This window comes from Diadema setosum, chromosome 1 (assembly GCF_964275005.1).
Source record: "Diadema setosum chromosome 1, eeDiaSeto1, whole genome shotgun sequence".
Lineage (NCBI taxonomy): Eukaryota > Metazoa > Echinodermata > Echinoidea > Diadematoida > Diadematidae > Diadema > Diadema setosum.
The window spans coordinates 26,331,307-26,353,955 of NC_092685.1; the positions used below are offsets into that span (position 1 = coordinate 26,331,307).

The window sequence follows — 22,649 nt, forward strand, 5'->3', positions numbered from 1 at the left end:
ACATTAAAACCAAGATGATATATATTTATATTCATACATATTTGTAATTCAGAATTTAATATCTGAATCGGTTGGTGATGATTCTAATTAAAAACCGAGCCTTGGGGAACTCCACATGAATATTTGACATGGATAAATCGTGACCTTGTATGCACACAAATTGTTGCCTATCAAATAAACAACTTTTTTAAACCAGAAGTAAGCACCAGGGCCTCGTATATCATAATTATATAATCTTTAAAGTATAAATGCTCTATAATCAATGGTATCAAACGCCTTACTTAAAGATATGAATATGGCAATTGTACAAGGTCTTTCTGTGAGATTTGTTTGTATTCTTATCTATTTACTGCACAATAGCAAAATCAGTTGAACAATTTTACCTCAATCCAAACTGAGATTGACTAAGGGTCTTGCTAACTGTCAAAAACGAACTCAGTCTTTTTATGTTATCTTTTCTTTAAAGGATAATTAAAAAAAAAACTACACAATTGAGGGAAATAGTTTATAATCAGTGACTGGCGTTTTTTTTTTTATTTATGTATATATATATATATATATATATATATATATATCACTTTTGCTATCTGTAACGGATTTGGGCATATTCCATTCGATGAGGACATATTATTATTGAATATATATTCTAAAGTAGATACAACTGACTAAACTATCTGTTTTCGAGAGTAATTACATACTAATTCCATCATATCCTGGTGAAATTTTTGATTGAAAAGATTAACAACATTGATCAATTTCATTTTCATTTATTTTTGTTGATGGACGTAATACAAATTTAGAAGATTGCAAATTATCACAATGTATCTTTGAAGCCAAATCAGATCCAATGGAGGAAAAATGCATTTGCAATATCAAAGGGACTTTTCAATGTTTTATCATTTACATTTATGTGATCAAGTGTATTATATGATCTTACTTTATTTATCATTTTACTTATTGCTTTTCAAGTGGACTTCATATCACCCTCCGCTTTTTGCAATTCTTGTGAATAATATATTATCTTAGATCTACCAATTATGTTAGTGAGATTATTTCGATATTGTATTATACTTATCAAGTTCAATACATTTGGTTAACACATATAAACTTTATATGGTTTATTACGGATCTTGATTGAATTTGATATTCCTTGTTCAGTCCAAGGATTTCTTTTTTTTTTAGACAGCTTAATTTTTACCAAAGTTTTATTCTTATCCTAATATCGTTTTAATTTAGTTATAAACTTAAAATATGCTGTATTTATATCTTTTTTTCCTTCATGAACATCCAATCCCTCTTCATAAAGAAACCCATCATTTAAGACTGTAACATTTTCAATAATTCCTTCCCTATACTTTACTGCTCTTCGGTTTGATATCATAAATACTTTGAAATAATTGATCGGATGATCGGATACATCATAATAAAAATACCATTATAACCATCTTTATCAAAAGTATTGGTAAGTATGTTACCTTTAAGTGATGAAAATGATGTGGTCATCCTGGTTGGTTTGTCAATACTTGGAAAAAAAAAAGCGTAACTATACTATATATATCAAAAATTTACTGCTATTATCAACATTGTGATCAGTTGAATTGCTGACATTGAAAGAACTTGCAGAACCAAATTCAACAGATTTCATTGAATATGAATTAAATATTAATTCTCCCAGGAGAAAAATACGCTTATTTTCTCGAGATATTTTATATAAAGTTTGTTGACGGTTTGATAACACCACTTGATGGTGATTTGTAAGATAATCTCTGAAACTGCTCCTGATGATTGGACGTAAAAAAACACACATAAATATACATTTTATGACCCTGCTAAAGATGCAGAAAGGCTACCTCGTAAGCAGTGGAGACCGAAAAGCGCGCGCATACACACACACGCACTACGTATGCTCTCCTCGAAAACATCCCACAGACTGGTAGAGAAGCTTGATGATTAGCACAAATTACATGCTTTTATTTTTCACATATCTTATCAGTGTGCGATCAAGGAAGTGTGAGTTTTGAGAATTTAGTGGGATATGCATCTGAAACCCCAAGTGGACTGTATTTAATAATAAATAATCAGATATAAACCTTGTGAAACAAGAACATCATGGGATTTCACATTCAAACTGGAGGAGGTGATGACGCCAATACCCCAGAACTTTCTGTAATGAGAGTGTGCTTGAATGTTTACTTCAAGGTATTCCACGTAAGAGTCATCATCAATCCCCCCCCCCCCAAAAAAAAAAGAAGAAATAGATAATTTCATTTTTTTATAATCAGTATTTAGATGTTATTGTTATGAAAGGTCATATTGAATGTTTCGGATCTCATTCACCTTTTGAATCCAGCATCCTAGTTAAGCCTAAATCTGCCATGTAAGCAGTTTTAGTGTTAAAAGATAGCCTTTGTGGTAATGTCCAGTTTAAAAAAAAAAAAGTAAATGTAGTTGAAACCATCTTCTACATCTTAATCTGCTCCTACTATTAAAAGTGTTATCATGCTCAATTCAGTGCACTAGCAAGAGTTTCGTGCATTTTGTTTATTGTCATTTTGTCATATGTATATTGTCATTTATTTATCATTAGACGATTTAATGTGGCGTATTTGTAGATTAACAAAGACAAGGTGATCTATCATGTTATGCATATATTAGATGATAATTGTTCTTCTTTTTTCTGAAAGATAAAATATGAATTTCACATGCACAAAAAATTGACAGACACCTTGAAGCATAAAGAATGAAATAAAAAGAAAGAGAAGCAAAACTATAAATAACGATCATTGCAAACCGCATTTGGTTGACTTAACTAAAACATTACGCTCAGTTAATTTCTTTTAATTCATTGTTCCAGATTCCACATTAACATACAAATGTTACATTCCATGTGATTTCAAGTGAGAAGTTGAACACAAGAGAGTCAATTTGAGATGAACCAAAAAAAAAAAAAATGACCGACAAGCATGCCATCCTTGAACTTCAAGGTTGATGTAAAACAAACTAGTATGTAGATGACTTTTTACAAAATGCTCTCCCTAGAAGTCCATAAAAACAAGATGACCCATTTTCAAGAAACTGTTTTCATTGGCAATAATAGCCAAATGCTATCATATCAAAAAATCACAAATAAAAAGGGGCGTATCGTCATTAAAAAACTGCTGATTTGGTGGTGAACATGGGAGGGGAAGGAGACTCCTTGCTCATAATTTCAGTTGCAGGGCACTTCCAGAAGACGAGAAGAGATGCTGGTACAGTAGGGTTGCCAAATGGATGAAGAAAGCTGCAAAAAAAAAAAAATAATAATAATAATAAATAAATAAATGAATGAACACGAACATGAACACCTTGTCAAAGAAGGGTTGATGAAGTTCAAAGAGCTTATCCTCCAAATGTTAAGCTTCCTCAGACACCTGTAAATATTTGCTAGTCTCTGTGTCACTCAGAATGACTGCTGATGCATTGTCAGGAAAGCGTCTTCATAGTTATAATGTCGGGATATTAATAAAGCACAAAGGAATAAATATACATTTACCTGTACTGGCAGGTGTAATTATGTTGATGACCACTGGCAACAAATTGGTGGCATTTTGCGCATCTCATCAAAATCCAAGACTTGTGAAAAGCAGAGGCCAGCTGCAGTCCGTCAAATATGCTGACAACAAATGATAATAATAATAATATTATAATATTAATAATGATAATAATAATAATGATAATAAAACGCTATGATGAATATTGGGACACAATTACATACGTCACTTAGGTTCCGGACTTGTCTTGATATTTTCCTTTTTCGTTTTTGACACTAAAGAAAATAGATTTTTTTTTTAATGGTTTGGGAGGGAGGAATATGAGCGGGTGTGGCATTCGTCTAATTCTTTCCACTCCCCTCTTCCTCTCACCTCAGCCCCCACTCCCTATGTGAAAACAGTCTAGAAAATAATAAACCCTTAAAAATCCATTTAATAGCATTAACCTACTGATATATTACAATGATTACTAACCCTACATTATACAAGTGGGAGTTTAAGTATGTATCGAGAGGTTTACGCTGCCACGCAAGTCACAGAATATATCAAAATGTATACGTATGTATGTCAATATGCTAATTTTGCTCAGAGCATTACTCAAAAGTTAGGTGGTTACTGCAACTGTAACTTTGATCGGTACGTGATTGATGGGCAGTCATCCTATCATATTTATGAATATCAATATTGCTTTACGCCTATCATGCTTCATATCTGACTCACAGATTCATACGAAAAGCAATCTAAATAGAATGTCAAAACCCCCAATTAATTATAGCCTGTCACGCGAGTTAGGCCTATAAGTTTTACAAGCATCGTTTAACTACACATGCAACCACATTATACCAATCGCCTTAGTCCAAATAAGTACGGAATATGAATGTCAAAGTAGCACTTAAGAACGGATAAACCGAAGAATGTTTGCGTTTTTTCATGTTATTTTTGTACTTACACAAAGATTAGATAATAGACAAATAGATAAAAGGCAAAAAGTCACGCGAGACACTCTCGAATGGCTAATCCTTCACATCACATTATTCTAGAGTTGAAATGATACAGCAATGGTAATACTCGTAAAATTGGCACTTTCAAATCCCCCCCCCCACACGATTATTCCGTGACTTTTATGTCTTAAAACCAGCGCAAGTGCCGTAAGGCGATGTCATTGTCGCCTCACCTTCTTTGCATATGAGTGTAATTATGACAGATATAACTACATGCTGAAAATATTCGAAAGCGTCGAATTTCATAGATTTTTTCACTGCACAATTTTCAAACATCTTTAAAGCGGCGTTACTCGTATTAATTAAAGATAACTTGCAAATGGAGTAGACTCCCCTGTACGTGAGTGAAGGCGAGTGTCAAGAAGCTTTAGTGAAATAGTTGACTCATTTGTTTTTACTGCTTTCTCATTTCTGCCTGTCATATTTATAGATAATAGCAATTGGTGAGGTCAGAGAACATCTTTGCCTGTAACCTGACGCGGACTCGTGGACTGAAACTAAAACCTCCGTTGAGCAAATTAAACACACAAAGAATATCAATATTAAACAATGCGTTCAGAGCGACATGTAGCTTTAAAGAGGAATCCCAGTCCAGTTAGTCTGGTAAGAAAGAGTAAATCGCACGAGTGCAAGAGTGCAGATTTTATCAAAATTGCATGAAAATTAGGAAAGTTCTGAATTTATGAAGTTTTGGTAAATTCTGCAGAACAGCAGATATGCAAATGAGTAAGCTAATGATGTCAACACCCAACAATTTTCTGTTAATTATGTAAAAAAAAAAAAATGACGAAAATTCAATGTTTATGTTATCATAGTGTAAGACATGAAGTTGTTCCTGGCCGAATAAGTTCAGAATAATGATCAGTTAGATACATGAGGATTTGAGAGTAGGACGTAATTGCGTTTGAAAATAAAACTGGAAATTTCAAATTGTTATGTACAAACTATAAGGCAAGTCGTTAGGGAATGACATCATCACTTCACTGTTTGCATATTCATAATAATTCAACACCGTTCAAGAACTGTTTCATGAAAAATTAGGGAAAAAACGTCAACATGTCCTAACTTCCTTATTTTTCATCCGATTTGGATTAAATTTTCATTATTGTGCTGAAAAAAAAAAATCACTTCTTCCTTTCTGACTAAATTTCAACTGCACTGGAATTCCCCTTTAAGCCTTGCACATTGGCACACGTACTTTCAAAAATACGACAACCTGTTTCCTGAGTGATCCTTCTAAACTGGCAAGAACGACACCACTTAACTGCGTCAACCGTGTATAATTATTTCCTCTTATCGTAAAGTTTACACCGCAACAATGAAGCACCACTTAGAATGCAGTTTCATTATCTCATTATTTCTCAAAAGAAAAGAAATTATAGAGTTTTACACATTTAATCATGAGCCCGACGTTTTGTGTCCTGCGCATTACACGTTAGCGAAAAAAAAAATAATAATTGTTCGTTCTCATAACTTTGGATGTACACAGAATTGGTTAAAGTTCTAGTTCTTCGATGCCTTGAATGAAGAGTGTAATTCCTCGTCAGCATGGTGCTTCGGGGTCTAAATGGTCTTAATAAAGAGAGAGAAAAAAACGACTGCTATCGCTAACAAGTAAAATAGACTAGATCAGATTCTGAATACTTATGTAATATGTGTGTCGTTTGGTTGTCGTCTTCTATTCGGAGAATAAATCATGAGAGGAGATAATTATAATCTTTAAGGGCGTGTTTTATCTTCGACGGAAAAGAGTATCAAAAACCTGCAACCGACCAGCCAAAATTCAAACGGAACCGGCTTAGTATGAAAACGCTATGTATGTATGAATTTTGTAACCCGTAAACAGACATGACTCCTTTTATGGGCTTTAATGCAAGTCTCATATATTTTTATACTCATTTCCCCGTAGATATGCATTATGTGTTGATAATAACAACATCTGTAAAATACACGAAACACTCCGTGTAGTTCTTGTTTTCTTTTAAAGCAAATCAGCTTGTTTCATTTCCGGAAATTCCTAGTTTTCTTACTTATAAACTCAACAAGACGACCCATAATAACCAAGCCAAATGTTTTCCTATGCTTTTGGTATTACAAATTCAAAGAATAAGGCAAACATGTTGAATACTGTCTTTGGCATCGTATTATTTATCAGGGCCTATATGGTTACTTAATATGCTGATTTGAAATAGATGTAGTAGCTATCATAACGTATGGACCATAAATATGATTTTTTAAATATAATTCATTCGTACAATGTTTTGAGCTCATGACATCTTTGCATTGCATAATTTTCATAAATTACCGGACGGCTGTTATCATGTTTCTTTCGTGGACAAAATGTGAATTTTTATACTTCCGTTTCTCATATCAATTTTCGATGATACTTGTATAGTATTCCATTTAATGAGTGAGTGCACCTTAATGAGGTTGCCCCTCCTACCTCCCACCGTTTACTAACGTGTTTCCTCCAGCTCCCCTTCTCTTTTATACTTTCTTTTTCTATATATATATATATATATATATATATATATATATATGTGTGTGTGTGTGTGTGTGTGTGTGTGTGTATTTTTAGCTCACCTGAGCCAAAGGCTCAAGTGAGCTATTGCGATCGCCCTTCGTCCGGCGTCCGTCGTGCGTCGTGCGTCGTCCGTCGTCCGTCGTCCGTCGTGCGTAAACTTTTTACATTTTCATCTTCTTCTTGAAAACCCCAGGACCGATTTCCATCAAACTTGGCAGGTAGCATCCCTAGGGGGTTAGGAACTCAATTTGTTAAAATGGGCACCATGCCCCACCCAGGGGGCCCCCAGGGGGGCCCGAACCCCCCAAAATTAAGGAATCTGTAAAAATCTTCTTCTCTAGAACCAGAAGTGATAGAGCTAAGTTAATTCTATGAGTTAGTACATTGATGACTGTAGTTTCAAGTTTGTTCATGGCAGAATCAGGGGTGCCCCCCTTGAGACCCAGGGGAGGGGGTGGGGAGCGGTCCTAATGGGGCCTAAATTGTACATTTTCATCTTCTTCTTGAGAACCCCATGACCCATTTTCACCAAACTTGGCAGGTAGCATCCCTAGGGGGTTAGGATCTCAATATGTTGAAATGGGCACCATGCCCCACCCAGGGGGCCCCCAGGAGGCCCCAAACCCCCCAAAATGAAGAAATCTTTAAAAATCTTCTCTAGAATCAGAAGTTATAGAGCTAAGATAATACTATGAGTGAGTACATTAATGACTGTAGTTTCAAGTTTGTTCATAGCAGATCCAGGGTTGCCCCTCTTGGGGGCAGGGGGGGGGGGGGAGGTCCAAATGGGGGCCTGAATTGTACATTTTCATCTTCTTCCTGAAAACCTCATGATGGATTTTCGTCAAACTTGGCAGGTAGCATCCCTAGGGGGTCAGGATCTCAATTTATCAAAATGGGCACCATGCCCCGCCCAGGGGGCCCCAGATGGCCCCAATCTCCCCAAATTAAGGAATCTTAAAAAATTTGGGGCTTTTTTTTTATTGTACATTTTCATCTTCTACTTGAGAATGCCTGGTCAAATTTTAGTAGAGCTGTGAATAATTTAGATTAGTGACTGCGTGAAAGGTGAACTTGCGATACTCAGGTGAGCGCTAGACCCGCGGGTCTCTTGTATATGTACATGGTTATTTTATATATAGTCTATATATATACACAATACACCAAGTCTCTCTTTGTCCTATGCTTCCCCAATGTACTAAATACAATGTACTTCCATCTCCTTAATTTTCACTCTACAAAATGTATCGACATGCGTACATTTTATATCTGCATTATTATTGAATAATACAAGTTCTGTATATGAATGTAAAATACATTATTCTGTTACTAAAAAAAAAAAAATAAAGAAATGACTCTATCAGCCCGTGCTGCTGGTTTTTAGTCTTTGTGCATACCAATAAAATACCATTTTTTTTTTCAATGGAGTGCCATTCCACGCTTAGCTTCTTTGTCTTGACATTTATGTGCGAATGGATGGTGAGGCGATGTTCAATAACATGATTGTGTGATGGACAGATCTTTATCACGCAGTCAGTAAAAACGGTAGCTTGATAGTGGGCTCACACACAAAACACTTTCATGAAAGTGGTCTACGTCTAAAATTTTCACGTACAATTTCCAGGTTTTTTGTTATTTTTTTTCCTCCTCTAAAAGTCAATACAATCTTGTCCCAAAGGAGTTACATATCTAAAAAAAATAAATAAATAAAATAACAGGACTCTCTCTGTATAGGCATGTAAGGTGTACTCGCATTTAGAACAAGTTAACAGACAAACTGTCGTTTGATCATGATCATATTGGAAGTCTGCTCTCCATCTGCACTGACTCGTATGGTGCGCCATTTGCTCCCAAATTCCCGAAAATTTTAGTTTATCACCGATAAACTTAGTTTCTCTTTTGATAAACTTTGTTCATCGGTTTAATGATAATAATAATAATAATAATAATAATAATAATAATAATAATTTCCGAAAACCTATTTTATCGAAAAGAAAAAAATCAGAATATCGGTCGATAAAGAGAGTGCTTCAGTGATAAGTTTAATGTATCACTTGAAAAACTACGTTTTCACGCTAAACGTAGATTTATTTTATAACGTAGTAAACATAGTTTATCGATAAACTTTCTCTCGAGAAAAAAAAGAATCATAATCTCGAAAAAAAAAACCAGTACTTAGTTATCAACTGATAAACTGCGGGTTTTTTGTTTTTTTTTGCGATAAACTAAGTTTATCGACACGCTTTATAAACTAGTTTTACACTTGATAAACAGAGTTTATCGATAAACTTAGTTTTTCGCTCGGTAGACAAAGTTTCTTCCGAAAAAAGATTAGATAATGAACTGATAAACTGACGGGTTTTTTTTCGGCAAAAAACTTTTTTTCGGAATCATTTGTAAAAATGTGAATGGCGCGCCATAGACTGGCTGAAACACGGCCTTACGGCTGAGTGCGATTTTGCTATCCGTGTTTAGATAGATAAAACAAAACAAAAACAAAACAAACATACACACAAACAAACTCCACAGTGATTTCATTGTTTCCTTGTTTGTCAAAATAAAAACAATTTGCTCTTTGTTATTTTCTGTGTGACACGCTTTAACGTTGTTATTGCACTACATTCCATCCCAATTCACTCTGGTGAAGAGTAATATCAGACGAAGATAGTTGCAGAAGTTTCTTCGAAATTAGACATAAGATAAGAGTGTTGTGGAATTCTAAGAGTCGCGTGTTTTCAACGAATGGTGCTTTCGGCCGCAACCACATGATTATGCAAATAAGCTGATGTGGTGATCTAACCAACTTACACAACTCCAACCAACAACATCATTGGTTTGTGCACAAAGGCATTCCAAAAGTCCTGTTTTGAATGGATAATTTAGCAGCTACAACATTTTACTTCTGAGAGATGAGAAGTTTTTTCTTCTTCTTCCCTTTCCTTTTCTTCTAAATATCAAGTTTAAAGAAAAACACATAAAAAAGAAATAGTGAAGAATTGTGTTTGGGCCAATGAGGGGCTCGTGGGCCATGATATCACCTATTAAAGGTGTAGAGCAACAGATTCGGGGCCTTTTTGATTAAAGAGACCTTTAATGGAGATGGAGAAGCAATCGAGAAATTAGCGACATGCTCTAATTATCAAAGGTGTGTTGCTTTAAGAATTATCTTCAATCTACTTTTGAATAAGTGACCATATTTTCATTGTCTAAGGTTGTCGGATGCAAAATTCCAGACATCCGGCCCATGATGTTTTGAAGATTCGTGCTAAGGCAATTCTTGGTTTTTCCAGATGATAGTAAGACGAACGAGGAGTTGGGTAAGAATGGATTTAGAAATTAGAAAGTCATAAATCACTGAAGGGAATCGCTTGAACGTGTATCAGGGCATATGCTGTTTGAAAAGTTAGAATGTAATTAAATTGTAGTGTTTTTGATTGAGAAAATGATTGGTCGGATGGAGGTACGTATGTACGAGTTCGTATTCTGATACCGCACGGCTATTTTGTTTTGTTTTGTTTTTGATAAATGCAAACACATGTATCGAGTTTGTTTTGGTTGAAGCACAATTTCCCCACACATTTTTATAGTCGGTATAGTATACGACAATATTAGGGCAGTGTACGGACAATAGTCAATGTCTTCTGACAGACAAAGTTTCTCAGACAGTATAAAATATGCCTCCAGTATGAACATTGTGATCATTGCACTACAAACTCAAAATTAATCAACCATTATGCCTAAGAATCGATCGATCTTGCGGTTCAGCAATATTGGATGTACGTCAATACAAATAAAATAGGCCTAACTGGTACAATAACATTCCAGTTATGTGATTTAAATATTATGAAATGTGTGTATTATGAAATATTTAGTGATGATCTGTTACAAACAAGCACTTGCAGACTTAAAATATTGCTGAATCTAGTGTGAGTTTCTAAATTTTAATGAAAATATAAAGTGTTTGTATAGTGTGCAAAGAGTCCATAACTAAACTGCGAAGGTGAATTTATAATATTCGATTTATAGGATTCTGATGAGTGGAGAACTGCATTAGTTTTTAGTTAGATAAATAGTCCGTCATCCATAGAGTTACACCCCGCATACCATGTATATCTCATCAGTTCACACTTCAAAATGTCACAGTTGATTGGATCAAATGCCTTTGATAGATAAATGAAAACTCAATCGGGTGTAAAATTTTTGTTCGCAAAGCATTTTGTGAGTTTATTCAGTACCTGAGCAATACCATAAGCAGCATATTTCTTTTTCTGAAACTAAATGGAATTGGACCAACCAATGATTGATATTGAGGAAAATACACAAGTGTTTATGAATAATTTTCTCCAGCATCTTAGAAATACCGGGTTATATTGATATTTAAAAACAAGGAGCCACTTTAGATACTTCAAATGAATTAGGACACTTACCAATTAACTTTGGTTCAAATTTTATGTAAGAGGTGTGATAATACGCTAATATTGATTTCCTTCAAAAAATAGATGCTAAGACCTTCATAAGTCCGTCATAGCCGGTTGATTTTCTAGACTCAAGGGTTCTATCAATCTTACATTCCTCATCTGTTGGGGTAAGAAGAATGACTTGTGATAGTGTGGTGGAAGAAACTTTGAAGTATAATTTGTGTTATAGTTTCTGATGTTTAGTTTTTCGGACCTATGTTGGACAATATCATTGGGTTATGTAAGTCCTTTGTCATCATCATAAAATACTTGTCAGATCTCTGACACGTAGTAGTGACTGCTATTGTGCACATTAATTTTTATTATATGTTTGACTGAGCGCATGATTCCGTTTGTAATTCAAATGCCTTTTTATTGGTACTGCCATAATGAGTAAGCTTAATTAAAGAAAATGTTATATGCCGCACCTGCGTCTGATTCAAGGAAAATATCACTCTGCTGTTCCCGGATTAAATCACATATATCTCGCAGTAAAGCCTAAAATGTAAGGAGACATCACTATTTTTCCCAGTAGACCATAACTGTAGGCGGTTTATTCTAGAAACAGATTTATTATGACTATTGTTCACATTTTGTATATTTAGCAATACTTAACATTGATTATAATGATTAACATGTTTACATTGTTGTTTCTATCCTTAACACTTTAGAACTATTTTGAAGCACTAACACTGGGTTTTGTTTCATCTGTAAATGGTAAATAATGACTTAAAAGTGTAAAATTATGTGTGAATGAAAAACTGGAATTTTCAACATGCACATTTTGAGGTGATGACATCATCTTTTCATTATTTGCATATTCATAATAATTGACAGTTCAAGAACTGTTTCTTGGAAAACTAGCGACGCTTCAAAATGTCACAACTTCCTTATTTTCATCCAGTTTTGATCAAATTTTCACTGTTGTGACAGAAAAATTTCACCTTTTCTTTTCAGACTGAATTTTAACTGCACTGGAATTCCCTTTGAAATGATGAGCTGTATGTGCCAGTCAAGAAATAAAACATTTCTGACACCCTTAAGTTTATCTGTACCATCAGCAGCCTGTGTACTTACGATGTCGATCACATAATTATGAGGTGGTTGTGCTTGACGAAGAGCTTGGTTACTGAGTATGGCGGTTGTATTCATGTATTCATTCAAACCAATGATGCATATGGACTAATAGCTTCCAAATTTTAAAAATAGATGGAATTATACCCAAGGTGATTTGGTATGAAGTTTCAGTGTCTCTTTTCTTTATTTGAAAATAAAAGAAAAATGATGGATCTCGCGCTAGCGATGTCAAGTGTAGTTTTTGTAATCTGACGCAAGCGTACACTTGATATCTAGATATTGATATCTGGCACGTGTGTCAAAGTGGTGTAAGATATACAGGTAAATTGGTGTTTGATATCTCTCGTTATATACGCGGCCATTGATACTGGACTCATTGAAAGCTGGCTAAGACAAGTATTAAAAGTAAGTCCTCCAATGATATCTGTCACAAGTCAGATGTCAAACAATGAAGGACACAACATTCATCTTTATTCCGACAAGAAAGTACATGTCCTTCCTAACCTTGGCTAGTGAGATACATTGTGAGATAACTTTAAACCTTGACATGCTTGAGGCGAGTCCACGTGTAAACTCAGTGCTATGAATATCAGTGATATCATTGATTAAATCAAAATTAAATTGGAATTTTGATGATCGTAGTGGCTTACCATGGTATTTATTGTGGTAAGAGTGATGATGAAAATGATATGATAATAGTTTAGATGTAAAAAGACTAACTATGAAAAGAATGATGATAATACCCAAAAGTGCATCAAGCCAACATGTGAATAACTCTGAAAATATCTCGTAAACAATAATTCTCGCTTAATCTTATTGTGTATATATATATGAGCGGGATTTTGAGGAGAAACATTTCGAGGGGGATGCACGATGCAGTTCAGTTCAGATCAGTTACTCAGTTCAGTTTTATTTCTGCATGCCATTTCCAATACAGTATATACCACAAAATGTAACATAGTGTCGGCATAACCATATGAATTATATGCATCAATTTACATTATTATGTAATACAATCGTAGGAAAAGACGTATAAAGTAAAGAATAATATTAGATTAAAGGTACACTATCGTTGGAAACACTTCTTCGAATAAAGGTTTAAAAAAAATTATTTGAAATGCAGGGGACCATCTTCATAAGCAGAGCTTGACTAGGAAAATAGGATTTTTTCTAGTAATTTCCTATGAATTAATGTTGACACTTTGATGTAATTGTAATTCTACTTTTTAGCAGGTCTATTTCCGCGACCGTATACTGTATGCATGCATGGTATATTATATTCGCCACGGTTTGTTTTGTTTCCTATGCTTCGTTTTAAAGCTGTTTGTCCATGCGATAAAAGATACATGGGACTTTTCGTTATCAAGACATATTCAGTCGAAACTATGAGTCCTTTGGTGATGCTATTTTTACCAAACATGTACTGGTGCTTATGTAAATACGCCTTGACTTACCACTCGAATCGAGCGAATGGTCTTCGACGCAAATGTTCGCATTAAATAGAATGAGTTTATTCATTTATAAGAAAGGCATTGCATGCAGGAATGTGCGAAAGCGAATGCCACGTGTCACCTGTTATCCCTACATTTATGCCTTGATGTCGCGCAATTTTGAGATTTTGTTTATTTCAGTAGTATCGACACTCTCGATCACCCTGCTTTATACATTTATATGAGTTGCCCAATAATCAAGGTTAAAGAAGGTTTGCCTTGTTTGAATATAGAATTGAATTGAACTGAAGTGGTTAGTTGATAACAAACATTGTCTACAGTAAAACACGGCAGCCAATAAGCTGTATTGATGGTAACTTCACGATGATGTAAAATCACACATTGAAAACTCGAGATTGTGAATATTTTTATTTAAAAAAAAAAGCTTGATAAATGTAAACAAAGCTGCATTTACCAGATAAAATTAACTAACTTTCAAAAATATAAAAAAAAATACAGCAGTGGAACATGAAACTGGTTCGTAATACACTGTAGTGAAATAGCCTTATTCAAACTGAGGCTTTCTCTATCATGAAAGTTTTGCTTGAAAAAAAAAAGAAAGAAAATATGACCACATGACTGTGATATTTTGTCCTGCAAGCAGGATACTGGTATACTTAACTGTCAACAGAGTTAGGACTTAGAAGGGACAAGCTATAGGACCCTTCACTTCCAATTATACATCAGGCCGGCTTTACTAATATATTCATAATTATGCATTTAGTATATTTCTTGTTTTATCTTTCGTAGGTTTATGGACCTATACAGTACGCTGTAACAAATTATTCCCAATGTATTTCAATATTTCTAATCCAGTTGAAATGAATTGCATAAAAATCCATTGGTATTTCCCTGGTAATTAGCTCGAGGCATTCCAGCTTAGGCTTATATTATCCCTTATTATGCAGTCACTGGTGAACAGAAACTTCCCTATCTTTTATTTTTCATCTGTTTTTTATGGTATCTTCATTTAGTTGGTAATTAATAACAGATAGCGGGATAGAAAGTGGAATTAAAATGCAATGTTTTTAGTGAATACTATAGGCTGTTTGGAGGAAAAAGATGGTGCAATAGTGTACTAGATTCAATAGTTGCATTGCAAATTTTGAGTGAAGAAGAAGACAGAGAAAATCTAAATTCAACAACCATGACAACAGCAGCAAAGGAAACATCAAATATGGAAAATTCATAGACTTCATTGTCATGCATGCGTTGACACGAGGGTCACAGTTATGAATTCATCTGTTCCCCCATCATGAGCATTTTTTTCTCTCCCCCCCCCCCATGATTTTGTGATCGCCTTCGATGAATTTTCATTTGTATTATTACCAGTAGCATGCCTGTGTACTGTTTAATCCTTCAGCAATTTTTGACTCGTTTCTTCTGTCGTTATTGTTTGCTTTGTACATCAGTAATAATGTTAAAAGGATGATGTAGTATTTGTTGAGATGTGATTTCCGAGATACTTTAGAAACCACTTTATGACTAATATTAAAGAGGATACAATTCTAGGGGAATTCTAAGTTTATTTGATGAAAATCGGCTTTGAAGTGGCTGATTATATCCAAAAACAAAGTAAAACAAAGCGATCCTAATAAAAGTTGGGTCCCATTTTTCATTAGGATCGCTTTGTTTTGGATATCTCAGCCATTTCAAAACCAATTTTCATCTAATAAACTTTGAATTCCTCTTAGATTTATACGTTTTTTTCGTATTTCATCAAGATGTTTCTCATTATCCCCCGAAGAAAAAAGTTGGAAACCTGAAGCTCCATCTCAACAAAAACTGTGACATTTTCTCCGTGAATTTTGATTGCTGTTCTTGGTCATGCTCTTCAATTCTATTGTGCGATCATTTTCATTTCAAGATCGTTCAATCCAGATTTTAATCATTCCTTCTTTTTTTCAACGGAGTGCTTGACCAGTTTTCGGGCTAATTCAATGACTGACTGAATGTCTCAACGACTGATTCAATGCGCAGTTGAATTTAGTTTAATCTTTTGTCTTACCAGGAGCGCTGATGGTGAATACGGCAGTGACGAAAAGGCGTCACCGAACGGAGACTTCTCTTTGGAGAAGTTTGACAGCGAGAACGACGCGTCGAGAATCGGGCCTGACGGACTTCGTGGTGGCTTGACGAGGGGCATGAGAACGCCAAACGGAGGTAGGCATCTCGACAAACGTCTACGAAATGTTTAAACCCATCATTTCCTGTAGGATTAGTTTAATAGTTTTTCAAATAATTTGATCATTAAATGAGAAAATCACGCAATGATTGGAAACAAAAATGGCTTGTGAACACTCCTATTCATTGTCGTTTATTTTGTCATTGCCAACGATCACTATCCGCCTCCTTTTAGACTCAGTACAAAGTGAAGGCACACACGAGGAACGACAGGTGACAGATATACCATTATTGAGCCAATCACATTTTCGTTGAATATTTATTATCCCTTTTTTTATTCAGAGTTTTCCATTTTCATTTTCATGTCAAGTGTGCAGTTAATCGTTGAATTTCAATTTTAAGACTGAAAACGCTCCCCCCCCCCCCCCAGCTTGGTCCACTTCCATAGTCTTTTATCAGTAGACGCCCTACACAGTGAAGACGCACGCGCGGAACAAGAGGAACGCGGAACTGATACGATTTAGCCATTCACATCGTCCTGTGATTTTCATGTTTCTTACTCAGTGATTGAATTTTTCCAAATATCACACAAAAATCGTCGGCGTTTTCACGAACTGACGCTATTTCGATTTTGGTCAAAATTTTCAAAATCGAGATATTGGTACCAAATGAAAGTGCTTTCAAAACTCTACCGAATCCCAAAATTTTAGATCACAAAATTAATTATTCTTAATTTTATCAAAGAAAGAAAAAAACGACGGTACTCGAAATATCGAGAAATTGAGAAAAAGGAGTTTCACGAACCGACGCACGAAAGATACGCCGGTTCGTAAAACCCGAATTGCTACGGTGAAGAGCAATGCGGGTTTCACGAACTGTCGCAGTTGCGTTACTTTGAGCTTTGTTCAACTTACTGGCCTAGAATTAGGTTTTGGCCCTAATCCAGATCTCAGAGTGAGAACCAAACCTTCTGAAAGATGAATGACGGCCTAAGCCAGCCCACTGTCCACGAGTGAAGTGAATGGTAAGCTATAATCCTATTAAAATCATGCTCAAAATAACAGTTTCAGTTGGACTACCATAACCATTAATTGCGGTAGTGTGTAGTCCCATGTATTCAATCGCGTGATGCTTATGAAGCCTAGTCTGTAAACGCCATACAATTTCAAATTAGATCCCAAATCATATTATTTATTGTTTCTTTTCAACTTATGTCGTTACTTCTGAGACTACTGAGTACTGTAGTCGTAACGTCTGTGTGCAAGACATGCAGATTGCAAGATTTCAAAGTCTCGAAGACACTATTTAAAGCCTTGACTTTTGAGTTGAAAATGAAATCATGAGATTGACAAAGTAGGCGTACTAAACAAAAAAAAAAAGTCTAACAGTAAAACTCAAAGGAAGAGTAAAGAATAAAGTTAGACATGTTAGACTTTTACTTTCAAGTCTAACTATTAAGTCTAAGTTAAGACTTTACTTGTAATACCGGTACCAGTTACTAAAACTAAGATCAGCTGAAGTCTAAGACCAAGTCAAATTAACACAGTTCAGAGCCATACCGGTACACGGTAGTCTAGCTCTAGATCTACATCTAGACTAGTGGTAATAGTAGGTAGAGTCCACCCATTTTTTCCCCCAATCTTTACTGGTCCATTCCTGAAAAAGTGACTGGTCAGTGTCCAACAGTGATTTTTCCTGGTCAGGGACCGTCGGACCAGTGCCAGTGTGCAGCGTTGGTGTAGATGTCATCTATGACAGTATGTGGTCTAGTGATACTACCTAAACACTACGAGTACTCTACAGGTTAGGTGGCTTTCCTGTACAGTGCAGTGTTAAAGTATACTTGTGAATTCAGCCCTAGTACCGTACTGTGTGTAGTGTATGTCTAACGTTAGTTCGAGTGGAGTACCTAAGCACAGCGGTGGGGCTTTTTTCCCCTAAAACTTGTGAATGTGGCCCAACCAAATGGCGTTTATATATTTACGCTTGATTGATAGTGATACAGTGGCGCTGTCGATTTCCACAGCAGCCATACATAATCTTTTGTCCTTTCTTCTTTCCTTATTTCCCTTTGTTCTTTCACACTTTTTATTCTTGGAATCGAAGGACTTCTAAGAAATGTCCCTCGACTGATTTAACCAGGACTCTTGAGTTCTGGTAAACCTAACCTAACCGAGTAACCGTTAACATTTGTTAGGCCTAACATAACAGTAACACTGACTTAGCCCTGTATTGACTTTGTCTTTGGCCGACTTACTGAGATGGCGAGTCTAACTCTTTAACGTTAGTCTAAACGTAGTCGTTCGATCTGTCAGTGTCAGTGTCACCGGCTTTTGTATATGGTGCCATCTCTAACGTACGTTAACAAGTTGATGTTAGTTATCTATGTCAACTTACTGAGTCAGTAATAGTGGTACTGTCATCCTGTTGGATATCGCCGCAATATCATCCGTGACGTGTTAATTTCGTGTCACAAAGACAAAAGTTGCCAAGATCTAATAGTATTAGATGTCTAGATCTAGATGTAGTCTAGATCTATAATATAAATTTTGTGAACCACTGGTAACTTAAAAGTGAAAGGTCTAGACTTCACTTAGTCTATAATTAGACCAGACATTCATGACGCAAAGGCCTATTTAGTAGATCTATTCTTATTCTATTTTAACGTCAATTCCTACTAACTCGCCACGTGTTATTTCTAAGGCCAAGGACTTCCAGGTTAGTGATTTTTTTTTTTTCATAAATACCAAACAGCAGACGTGTTTCATTTGCATTCTTGTGCAGACTTCATGAAAATATGTGCAGTATCAAAGAAATATGATGCACATGACAATGCCAGTGTTTTATAGGTGAATGGTTAATACCTTTAAAAGCTGAATGATAATGTAGAGTCTAGGTCTAATTAAGATGTTACAGTCACTGATAAGAAACAGGTTTGATTGTCATAGACTGTTTCCCAAATGCAGGTACATGTAGTAATATTCAGCTATTTCAATGCAATGCCTTGTTTACAAATACATGTAGATTTATATTCATGTGAATGATGATTCAATTTCTACATGAGACATACCAAGTGCTAAACATAATATCTTGCATCAGTAAAATGTGTAAATGAAGAGACAATTTGAATATGCATCAAATACGAACAGCAGCATTTTTTGACATTCTTTGATCCTGCATAGGCCTACCATTTTGTTTTATGTTTAATATAAATAGAGCAAAATAATTTCAACTTCAGTTTTGTTGGCTGATTTTTTTTTTTCTTCTCAAAATTAAAGTTGTATCTTGTGCCATGATGTTTGATTTTAATCAAAAGTTCTTAATTTCTTTCTTTTCTTTCAGATGACTGGTGCCATGTAGTAGCGAAGAACTGGACTGTCTCAGAAAAGAAAAGGAAAAGTACAGGGTCGTGTATATCACCAACGGATGTGAATACAATGGTAATGTAGAGTCTAGGTCTTATTAAGATGTTAAAGTCTCTGATAATAAACAAGTTTGATTGTCGTAGACTCTTTCCCAGATGCAATTAGTAATATTCAGCTTTTTCAAAGCAATGCCTTGTTTACAAGGACATGCAGATTTATTCATGTGAATAATAATTTAAATTCTACATGAGACTTACTAAGTGCTAGACATAAGATCTTGCATCATTAAAATATGTAAAAGGCGAGACAATTTGAATATGCATCAAAAACAGCAGTATTTTTTTTTGACATTCTTTGATCCTGTATACCGTTTTGTTTTATGTTTAAATAAATAGAGCAAAATAATTTCAACTACAGTTTAGTTGGCTGATTTCTTTTTCTCAAAATGAAAGTTGTATCTTGTATCATGATGTTTGATTTTAATCGAAAGTTCTTAATTTCTGTCTTTTCTTTCAGATGACTGATGCCATGCAGTAGCGAAGAGCTGGACTGTTTCAGAGAAGAAGAAAAAAGTACAGCATCGTGCTGATCATCAAGGAATGTGAATACAATGGCTTAGGAAAGAAGACAATCTACAGATAGGATAGAAGGGAGAAATTGGGATGAAGGGCGACAACATAAGGACGGTATATCTACAGTGAAATGTGATTGTAAAGTGGAAACATGAAAGGAGATCCTAAGATTGAAGGTGAAAACAATGCATTCCATTCTGTGATGTCATAATTACAATTTTGCTACACTTTAATAACACTACAGAGAGACATTTATATCAAGGAAAGCTTCATGTGGATGTGGAACGTTAGATTTTTTTAAGTGTTCATTGGTATGTATTTCATGATGATAAATCTTGAAGGTTTTGTGTGGTAATCATAACCTTGTGATAAATCTTGATAGATTTCTAAGTGCACATTGGCAATATTTAGATGATGCTGTAATCAGATTAAGTTCTATTCTCCTTTATTCTTTTATTTATTATTTTGTTGTCTTCAACCCACTTTGAATGTGTCACGTATGATTCTTATAAACATGGGAACATGCACTCCATGTAAATGATAGGACTTTTCACAAATTGACATAATTATTCAACCATCACTAGACTGTTCTAAGATGTTCTTTATCTAACTAAAATTGTAAATTATGATACGTGTATGTTCCCATGCAAACTCACAACAAAATACAGAAATTTGAGTTCTTTTAATAATAATTCATTATGTCTCTAAATTCACGATTAAAGAAAGTGACTGCAATAAGGATGTCAAACATCGTATATTAAAATAATAGATTATTCATTTGTCTCCATCCGTAGTAACGCACGCAACTGCAGTGTGCAGTTTGTAGGCTGCTGTGAAAAAAAAATCACAGGCAGCCCAAGCAGGATTCGAACCCACGACCTCTGGATTACTAGACCAGCGTCATAACCACTAGACCACCAGAGTGCCCTGGCGCTACCTTTACACATGAATAATTAAGTATAGAAGGGCTTGGGGGCGCTTCGAAGTTTACTGCTCTTATTAAATATGTACATGTCATTTGCAACTCAACTAAAGATGATTAAACACACTGAAATTCTTAATCTGTTTTTTTTTTCTTTAATAGCTTGGGATGTACACTTTATACACTGTATCGGTCTACATTTCGCCTACAATATGGAATTCTTTACTTCGAGACGTTTGTTTTTAACAAACAAAAAATTAAGAGTCCTTGAAAGGTGCTGTAAAACAGTGGTGTTTGTTTGTTTGTTTGTTTTTTGGTGGGGGGGGGGGGAGGGGAGTCAAATTAGCCTTGGCCCCTCTCCGCCGTCTTTTTTTTTTTTCCTTTAGCTGCATATTTTTTAGTCATCACATGAAAATTCGTCTGCATCCACCCCGTAGTTTTGCTGATGACCTTTCTTTTTAATTATTTTAGCCACACACAATTTTGGCTGAATTTCCCCAACCCTCTTGTGAATTTGCTAGTACATGTACTAAAACACATTCTCAGAATGTGTTTATAGTACTGGTGGATTAAGGATTCACAGGGAGGGGGGGGGGGGTCGGCCAAAATTTCTCTTTTCTCATAATACAAGCCTTCGGGGCGAAAGGCTGATATTATGGGCTTTCTACACACATTTTTAGATGCTAATTATTGGTTAACATGAGCATGATCATTTATGTTGTGATTAATTTGTTTCCTTATATATGTATGACTTCTATTAGAGACTTAATTGGCTTGGCACTCCTTACATCGACCTATTTTAGACACCCATTTCCCTCTCTCGTGCTTTTTCTCTACTGTCCTGTGAATAGTGTAACTACATGTACATGCAGTACCTCTTCTCTTTTGTATGATATACATCAAGTTTTTATCTGAGCATATGGGTGTTGCAGCACTCTCAAGCTTCATGCATATGCAGCAACATCTTTGAGTGGTCATATACATACATGTAGTTATGCTTGATATATTAATTTGAGGATGTTATTCTTTCTCTTGTATATGTTCCGTCCGCACTCTATAGATGTAAATGTACGATGTAAGATTTGGTGTGCATGTTCGAACTGTGTTCCTCTTTTTGTGAACACACAAGAACTGATATAATAATGAACTTGAATTACACATATTCTTGAATCTTGATTCCATCTCCATTTGCCATTGGATATGTATTGATTTATGGAGCTCTTCCACAATTGTTATCCTTCCCATTGTCATTACTCATCTCTGAATAAGTCAAATTTGATATTCTATTGAGGACCTATGTTTCTTCGATTACATAATGTACCTCTTCAATATATTGCTGCAAAAGGCATAATAAAACATGACCATTATTATATATTTAAAATGAAGCTTGAAATTCTGATAGTGTTGATATTCATGTATTTTTAGGAGTTTATCAGTTTCGAAGAGTGCATGCAGGATGAGTTTATGTCTTTATATGATCAGGTGCAGCTATCATAGAATCTGTTGAGCAGGAAAGAGAAAGATGGAAAATGAGGAATTATGAGTGAATTCGCATGCGAGCCAAATGACAATAATGACACTGATAAA

General features: G+C 35.1%; 1 protein-coding gene and 1 long non-coding RNA gene across 2 annotated transcripts in view; both read left to right on the forward strand.

The window, feature by feature from the left end:
* LOC140228962 (uncharacterized) overlaps window positions 1-22,649 on the forward strand; it is a 63,518-nt gene that overhangs the window by 26,929 nt on the left and 13,940 nt on the right. The window contains exon 2 of the mRNA XM_072309226.1: window positions 16,091-16,242. Coding sequence (XP_072165327.1) covers window positions 16,091-16,242 — 152 coding nt within the window. The remainder of the gene's footprint in view (window positions 1-16,090; window positions 16,243-22,649) is intronic.
* LOC140228973 (uncharacterized) lies at window positions 16,884-20,460 on the forward strand. Its single transcript, XR_011901261.1, has 3 exons — window positions 16,884-17,227; window positions 19,546-19,643; window positions 20,085-20,460. It is a non-coding gene; the product is annotated as an uncharacterized lncRNA (long non-coding RNA).